Source organism: Cervus elaphus, chromosome 19 (assembly GCF_910594005.1).
Source record: "Cervus elaphus chromosome 19, mCerEla1.1, whole genome shotgun sequence".
Classification (NCBI taxonomy): Eukaryota; Metazoa; Chordata; class Mammalia; order Artiodactyla; family Cervidae; genus Cervus; species Cervus elaphus.
In genome coordinates this window covers 7,185,749-7,195,061 of record NC_057833.1, presented here as the reverse complement: position 1 = coordinate 7,195,061, position 9,313 = coordinate 7,185,749, and the positions used below count along the sequence as shown (strand labels likewise).

The 9,313-nt window shown below is 39.6% G+C and overlaps 1 protein-coding gene across 1 annotated transcript; it reads left to right on the top strand.

Annotated features, from left to right (window-relative positions):
* The first annotated feature begins 3,900 nt into the window (after positions 1-3,900).
* Positions 3,901-6,744, top strand: LOC122675926 (RNA-binding protein 25-like). The gene is given in 1 exon segment (XM_043875126.1): positions 3,901-6,744. A coding segment is annotated over 1 exon segment (2,532 nt). The 5' UTR covers positions 3,901-4,072; the 3' UTR covers positions 6,605-6,744.
* Positions 6,745-9,313: the final 2,569 nt, after the last annotated feature.

The following is a 9,313-nucleotide window of genomic DNA, read 5'->3' as shown; positions in this document are numbered from 1 at the left end:
TCTTAAGGCTGTTATGAAGATTGAATGAGGTAACTGATATAAAAATGCTTATGTTTTATAAGCCATAAATGCCAAAGATTAGACAAAATCTCCATCCACGTAAATAAGGCAAAATCATTACGAACTGCATTAGAAATTTTCCCACTTTGTTTCCTTCCTTGCTCTCCAAAGATCTGCATGATTTGTCTTATCCCCCTCAAACCCCCTCTGCGCCCCCCACCCGCCATCTACCCACTTGGCAGGCACTTTACCTTCATATGTTGACCACAGTTAACCTCTCATTTTGGGTGGTATTTCCAAAGTATGATTTCCAACCAAGTAGCCATTTTGTCATTTTGAAATTGTGTTGTTTGCCCTTCCCTGTGTTTTGGGATAAGCTTGGGTTCAGACATAAAATATTTCACCAAGGGCACTTTTGGAGGAGGAAAAGTTATTTTTTACTCACTTAATAAAACAACTTCTTGCACAGCAAACTCTGTCTCATTAAGGGCTGTGCTGGAGACTCCAGGGATGATTTAAGAGACTGAGTCAGCATCTTTATCTTGTGATGCATTGAAAGATGTGTTAGTTCCCCTAGGGAGGAAGAAGGGAAATTGAAAATAAAATCTTTTCTTCCCCTTTTTGGCTTAATTTTCAACTAAATGAAGTGGTTACTTCTGAACTACAGATACACAGATGAGAAAATGTGTGTAATTACTTAAGAAGAGGGGGACTTGCATAATTAAACTGAAATGCAGTGCATTTTAAGGAAAGGGAAAGCATCCCAGCTAAGTTTCTGGCAGACAATAATGAAGGAAAGAAAAAAAAGAAAAGAAAAGCATTTGAGGCTCTGAAGTCACGCTTCTGTTGATACATATGGTGTTAATGGATTTTGAGCGGCCTCAACCTCCTGGTAAGCAGATGGTTTTATACTTGTGCTTAAACGGGAGGTTAGATGGCTTGGTGGAAAAAAGCAGTGAGCTTTCATCTCAAGTTTAGTTCTGGACCTAATGATTTGTGGATTTAGCTCTGTCAAAGGATGAAGACAACACACTTTTCAAACACATATTGTCACGCCTAATACCCTTTAAGAGACTCAAACATTGGCTGGGCCAGGTAGATAAATTGTAGTTGATCTTCAGAGAGATTTTTTCTCTTTTCACCCCTGGATAAAGTCAAGTTTTATCACTAAGTAACCTCTCTTATCCTTGGCTAAAAGTTAAATCAGGGAATCTGTGTCTCTCATTGGATTGTCTGTTCAAGGATACAAAGTACAAACAACTGAAAATACACACCAGTTTCTGTTAGGTAACTAGAAAGTAGTATTTCTGAAAATAATTATGCTGCTGTGAAACTATAGTAATAAGCTCCCCGCCCCCCAAACCCACATTTAGTGAGAAAAATACTGGTCTCATTCCAAATCCTTACTAACTTAGGACCATGTGTTTTACACAGTAATTGCATATTTTTTTAGTTAACTAGCCATTATACCATCAGCTCATACATTTTATGAATGGAGACAGCACTCCTAATTGATAAGCAGGCATGCTTATAAATGAAGTTAAAACAACAGTGACACTTTGGAAACAAATGTAACCATTTGCCTGCTTCCCAGGGATAGCTTGTTTAGCAAAAATCCAAGAAAATTGCAGATCTCTGCATTCAGGATTCATTACTGGAAACTGAAATGCATGTGAAAGACGAGAAGGTCAATTGCTACTTTTCCTTTTGGTCAGACAAAAGTGCTGGGAGCAAAATGAGGAGGGTTGGGGACATGGGCTGGAGCCTGGAGAATCACATCAATAAACACATTCTCACCTGGGCTCACTGGGTCCCAGGACACCAAGACTCTTTCAACACCAAACACAGTTGTTGCCAGATAATTCCACAAGAAGCAACTTTCACCTTCTTTACAGTTTGGTGTTTACAGAGCACTCTGGAGAGAATATATGTGAGTCTATAACACACTAATTGATTAAGGGATGTTATTTGGATTAAGAAATGATTGGATGGAAAACTGTCTATGATATAGTACGGGGGGAAAAGCAGTTTACAAAGCAGCATGTGCAGTACAGTTCATTTTTTGTGTGTGTGAAAAATTATAAATGTTCAACACAAAGGCTGCAGTGAGACATAGCAAACGAACAAGGAGTGAAGTAGAGGGAATACAGATGATTTTTGCTTTCTTCTGACTTATGTTTTCACATAATAATGTTACTTTTAAAACAAAGTTCTAAAAAAGGCTTTAGGGAAGGAAACATTCAAGTCACAAAAGCATGGGGCAATAATTATTACTTAGACTAGTAAATCTCTAGACTTAAGGGAACAGAAAGCAATTAAAATACAGACATAAAGAACACAGAATTTATATTTCTTTCACACACTAGAACAATGCATATTTGAGAAGTGAAATATTTAGCTAGGTCAGACTGTACACATTCAAGGAATCCTATATCATGATGTCTGTTAGCATTTAAGAGTTAGTAACTGAAGAGTGCAGGAAACAAAAAAAAAAATCTGGCTCATACAAATATATAATATAAAAGAGTAACTTAATTTTAAAAAAGAAAAACTAGTAATTAGTAACTAGAGCTAATCAGTGAATTTAGCAAAGTTGCAGGGTACAAAATCAATACACAAAAATCACTTGCATTTCTATATACTGACAATGAAAAATCAGAAAGAGAAAAGGAGTCAATCCAATTCACCATTGCAACAAAAGGATAAAATATCCAGGAATAAACTTATCTAAGGAGACAAAAGAACTGTACACAGAAAATTATAAGACACCAATGAAAGAAACCAAAGATGGCACAAACAGATGGAGAGAGAGTCCATGTTCCTGAGTAGGAAGAATCAATATTATGAAAATTACTATACTACCAAATGCAATCTACAGATTCAGTGATCCCTGTCAAATTACCAATGGGATTTTTCACAGAACTGGAACAAAAAATTTAACAACTCATATGGAGACACAAAAGTCCCCAAGTAGCCAAAGAAGTCTTGAGAAAGAAGAATGGAGCTGGAGGAATCACCCTTCCTGACTTCAGATTATACTGCAAAGCTCCAGTCATCAAGACAGTATGGTACTGGAACAAAAACAAATATAGACCAATGGAACAAGATAGAACCCAGAAATAAACCCATGCCCCTATAGGTACCTTATTTTTGACAAAGGAGGCAAGAATATACAATGGGGCAAAGACAGCCTCTTTGATAAATAGTGCTGGGAAAACTGGACAGCTACATGTGAAAGAATGAAATTAGAACGCTTCCTAACACCATATACAAAGATAAACTCAAAATGGATCAAAGACTTAATGTAAGACCAGAAACTATAAAACTCTTAGAGGAAAACATAGGCAGAACACTCAATGACATAAATCAAAGCAAGATCCTCTATGACTCACCTCCTAGATTAATGGAAATACAAACAAAACTAAACAAGTGGGACCTGAGTAAACTTAAAAGCTTTTGCACAGCAAAGGAAACTGTAAGCAAGGTGAAAAGACAACCCTCAAAATGGGAGAAAATGTAGCAAGTGAAACAACTGACAAAGGATTAATTTCCAAAACATACAAGCAGCTCATACAACTCAATGCCAGAAAAACAAAGAAACCAGAAAACGTGCGGAAAAGACCTAAACAGACATTTCTCCAAAGAAGACACACAGATGACTAACAAACACATGAAAAGATGCTCAATATCACTCATTATTACAGAAATGCAAATCAAAACTACAATGAGATATCACCTCACACTGGTCAGAATGGCCATCATCAAAAAGTCTACAAACAATAAATTCTGAAGAGGGTGTGGAGAAAAGGGAATGCTCTTGCACTGTTGGTGGGAATGTAAACTGATACAGCCGCTATGGAGAACAGTGTGGAGATTCCTTAAAAAACTAGGAATAGAAGCTCCCCGCGCAGCGCGGCGGTGTTTTGCGGCCTGTGCGAGTCGGCGCTTTGGGACCATTCTCCCGGATAGCGGCGCGCAGAAACCTCGAACCGGTGGAGCCCACTCGTAACCTGGATCCCGGAAGACTGCGAAGACAGTGCCGTTTCCTGAGCGGCGGACTGCTGCAGTAAGAATGTCTTTTCCCCCTCACTTGAATCGCCCTCCAGTGGGAATCCCAGCACTCCCACCAGGGATCCCACCCCCACAGTTTCCTGGCTTTCCACCACCCGTGCCTCCAGGGACCCCAATGATTCCTGTACCGATGAGCATTATGGCTCCTGCTCCAACTGTCTTAGTACCCACCGTGTCCATGGTTGGAAAGCATTTGGGAGCAAGAAAGGATCATCCAGGCTTGAAGGCTAAAGAGAATGATGAAAACTGTGGTCCCACCACTACAGTTTTTGTTGGCAACATTTCTGAGAAAGCCTCAGACATGCTTATAAGACAGCTCCTTGCTAAATGTGGCCTAGTTTTGAGCTGGAAGAGAGTACAAGGTGCGTCTGGAAAACTTCAAGCCTTTGGATTCTGTGAGTATAAGGAACCAGAGTCTACGCTCCGTGCACTCAGGTTATTGCATGACCTGCAGATTGGAGAGAAGAAGCTACTTGTTAAAGTTGATGCAAAGACAAAGGCACAGCTAGATGAATGGAAAGCAAAGAAGAAAGCTTCTAATGGGAATGCCAGGCCAGAAACTGTCACTAATGATGACGAAGAAGCCTTAGATGAAGAAACAAAGAGAAGAGATCAGATGATCAAAGGGGCCATTGAAGTTTTAATACGGGAATACTCCAGTGAGCTCAATGCCCCCTCACAAGAATCTGACTCTCACCCCAGGAAGAAGAAGAAGGAAAAGAAGGAGGACATCTTTCGCAGATTTCCCGTGGCCCCACTGATCCCTTATCCACTCATCACTAAGGAGGATATAAATGCTATAGAAATGGAAGAAGACAAGAGAGACCTGATATCTCGAGAGATCAGCAAATTCAGAGACACACACAAGAAACTGGAAGAAGAGAAAGGCAAAAAGGAAAAAGAAAGACAGGAAATTGAGAAAGAACGGAGAGAAAGAGAGAGGGAGCGTGAAAGGGAACGAGAAAGGCGAGAACGGGAACGAGAAAGGGAAAGAGAACGTGAACGAGAAAAGGAGAAGGAACGGGAGCGGGAACGAGAACGGGATAGGGATCGTGACCGGACGAAAGAGAGAGATGGAGACCGGGATCGAGAGCGAGATCGGGACCGCGATCGAGAAAGGAGCTCAGATCGGAATAAGGATCGGAGTCGATCAAGAGAAAAGAGCAGAGATCGCGAAAGGGAACGGGAGAGGGAAAGAGAAAGAGAGAGAGAACGGGAACGAGAGCGGGAGCGGGAGCGAGAGAGAGAGAGAGAAAGGGAACGGGAGCGTGAGCGAGAGAAAGACAAGAAGCGAGATCGAGAAGAAGACGAAGAAGATGCATATGAACGAAGAAAACTTGAAAGAAAGCTCCGAGAGAAGGAGGCTGCCTATCAAGAGCGCCTTAAGAATTGGGAAATCAGAGAACGAAAGAAAACCCGGGAGTATGAAAAAGAGGCTGAAAGAGAAGAAGAAAGAAGAAGAGAAATGGCAAAAGAAGCTAAACGACTAAAAGAATTCTTAGAAGACTATGATGATGATAGAGATGATCCCAAATATTACAGAGGAAGTGCTCTTCAGAAAAGATTGCGTGATAGGGAAAAGGAAATGGAAGCAGATGAACGGGATAGGAAGAGAGAGAGGGAAGAGCTGGAGGAAATCAGGCAGCGCCTTCTGGCAGAAGGGCACCCGGATCCAGATGCGGAGCTTCAGCGGATGGAACAAGAGGCTGAGAGGCGCAGACAACCACAGATAAAGCAAGAACCAGAATCTGAGGAAGAGGAAGAAGAAAAGCAAGAAAAAGAAGAAAAACGTGAGGAACCCATGGAAGAAGAAGAGGAGCCAGAGCAAAAACCTTGTCTCAAACCAACTCTGAGGCCCATCAGCTCTGCCCCATCTGTCTCCTCTGCCAGTGGCAATGCAACTCCCAACACTCCTGGGGATGAGTCTCCCTGTGGTATTATTATTCCTCACGAAAATTCGCCAGATCAACAACAACCTGAAGAGCATAGGCCAAAAATAGGACTAAGTCTTAAACTGGGTGCTTCCAATAGTCCTGGTCAACCTAATTCTGTGAAAAGAAAGAAGCTCCCGGTAGATAGTGTCTTTAACAAATTTGAGGATGAAGACAGTGATGATGTACCCCGGAAGAGGAAACTGGTTCCCTTGGATTATGGTGAAGATGATAAGAATGCTGCCAAAGGCACTGTAAACACGGAAGAAAAGCGCAAGCACATTAAAAGTCTCATTGAGAAAATCCCCACAGCCAAGCCGGAGCTGTTTGCCTATCCCCTGGATTGGTCTATTGTGGATTCTATATTGATGGAATGACGAATTAGACCATGGATTAATAAAAAAATCATAGAATACATAGGTGAAGAAGAAGCTACGTTAGTTGATTTTGTTTGTTCTAAGGTTATGGCTCATAGTTCACCTCAGAGCATTTTAGATGATGTTGCCATGGTACTTGATGAAGAGGCAGAAGTTTTTATAGTCAAGATGTGGAGATTATTGATATATGAAACAGAAGCCAAGAAAATTGGTCTTGTGAAGTAAAACTCTTTGACATTAAGAGTTCCATTTCAGATTTCTTCTTTCCCATCCTTCAAAGGACTTTAATTTGTTTTTTTGTCTTCAAAGACATTTGTGAGATCTGTAATTTTTTTTTTAATGTAGAAAATGTGAATTTTTTTGTCCTCTAAAAAAAAAAAAAAAACTAGGAATAAAACCATCATATGACCCAGCAATCCCACTCCTAGGGATATACCCTGAGGAAACCAAAACTGAAAAAGACACATGTATCCCATTGTTTATTGGAGCACTGTTTACAATGGCTAGAACATGGAAGCAACCTAGATACCCATCGACAGATGAACGGATGAAGAAGTTGTGGTACATATACGCAATGGAATATTACTCAGCCATAAAAAGGAATGCATTTGAGTCAGTTCTGATGAGGTGGATGAACCTAGAGCCTATTGTTCAGAGTGAAGTGAGTCAGAAAGAAAAAGATAAATATCATATTCTAACATATAGAATCTAGAAAAATGGTACTGAAAAATTTATTTACAAAGCAGCAGTGGAGAAAGAGACATAGAGAATAGACTTATGGACATGGGGGTGGGGAGCAGAGGGTGAGATGTATGGGAAGAGTAACATGGAAACTTACATTCCCGTATGTAAAATAGAGAGCCAACGGGAATTTGCTGTATGGCGCAGGAACCTCAAACAGGGGCTCTGTACCAACCTAGAGGGGTGGGATGGGGAGGGAGATGGGAGGGAGGATCAAAAGGGAGGGGATATATGTGTACCTATGAGTGATTCATAGGTTGAGGTTTGACAGAAAACAGCAAAATTCTGTAAAGCGATTATCCTTCAATTAATAAAAAACATAAACTGGTCCTCTAAAATAATTCAAGATTTGAACTGAGAAATATTGCTGCTAAGAACTCTAATATGCTGAGACCAGAAACCATCAGCACCTTAGGGACTAAAGAAAATTGAAACATGTAGTGATGGAGAAAATACTGGGAAACAGTCTGTCTCCCGTGCTACCGGTGGACATGTATTTTCCTCACTCTAAGTGGCAATCAGGTAATATTCACCAAAGTCTTAACATCATGGATATCTTCACAATTCACCATTTCCATTTTTAGAAACTTATCCAATGGAACTTACAAGAACATGAACAAATCAATGAGGGTGCTCATAGCAACATGGTTTATGACAGTGAGAAATACACAATGCCTTACATGTCCCATAGAAGAGTGTTTTTTTGCTTTTATGCTTGAGTAAATGATAGTAATCCATTAAATCCATAGTATACTGTGCAGCCACTAAGAAGAGTTTATGTATGAATGCATCTAGTAAACACAATGTTGAACAAAGGAAGTCAGACAAAAAAGAATATATACTCTATGTCATGTATATCTAGTCAAAATGAGGCAAAATAACTAGTGGATAACTTTGAAAGTGCCTTGTGACTGGTGGTGGGCACAGGGCTTCTGGAGTTCTGTGTTCTTTTCTTGGTCTCAGACTGATGCATGGGGATGTTCACTTTGTAAATGTTCATCAGACTGTATGTTGATGATTGTTTACTTTCCTGCACGTCTATTGTATTTCAGTTACTTCAGTAACATTTACCGTACGAAAAGTTGTAAGAAGGATTCATAACATAGAAAGACGTTCAGCATATATTTTAATATAAAAAATCCTTTCCATCTTAAAGGATGGAATAGAAAGAGAAAAATCTTCTTAGAAAAATCATCTCAAATAGAAAAATCTTTCCATTTTTATGGAAAAAATAAATGGATGATGTTCACAAAGTGGCACTGGTGACATCTCTGGCTAATAGGATGAAGGGTAATTTTTATTTGTTTCTATTTTAAATATTTAAAAAAATATTACCATACATATATATTACTTTTGTAAGAAGAAAAAGAGTCAAAATAATATCATTTAAAACATGAGAAAGGTATATATGTAAGTTTGTTAAAACAGAGAAAAAGTAAGAGGGCTTTCCTGGTAGCTCAGTGGTGAAAAAATCTTCCTGCCAATCCAGGATACACAGATTTGATTCCTGGTCGAGGAAGATCCCACATGCCATGGAGCCCTAAGTCCATGCACGACAGCTACTGAGCTAGCACTCTGGAGCCCTGAGCCTACAACCATTCTGCGCTGCAGCTTCTGAAAGCCTCGCTCCCTAGGGCCTGTGCTCTGCAACAAGAGAAGCCATTGCAGGGAGAAGCCTGCACATCCCAATGAAGAGTAGCCCTTGCTCACTGCAACTAGAGAAAAGGCCCAGACAGCAATGAAGACCCAGAATAGCCAAAAATACATAAATAAATATATTTTTTTACAAAAAGAGAGTTAATGAGAATATGCTAATAGTAAGAGAATTTACCAAGATCAATTAGGATTAAATAACCTGGTGTTTTACAAAGCCTTGATTCAACAATAGAACACTTTTGGGATTTCCCTACTGTCCAGTGATTAAGACTCCACGCTTAAAATGCAGGGACTGCAGGTTCAATCTCTGGTTGGGGATCTAGGATCCAACATATCACATGACAAGGCCAAAAATATTAAAAATAAATAAGTAAAAAAATTAAAAGGGAGTAAGAACTAAATTTAAAATTATTAAAAAAAATTTTTAAAAACAGTTTTCATTTTAATACTATATAACATGTGGCTTTAAAATGAAGGTAGGATGTTGAAATTCTAGAACAAGTGTATAATAACAGACTCCATCCCACTAGTTTGCTA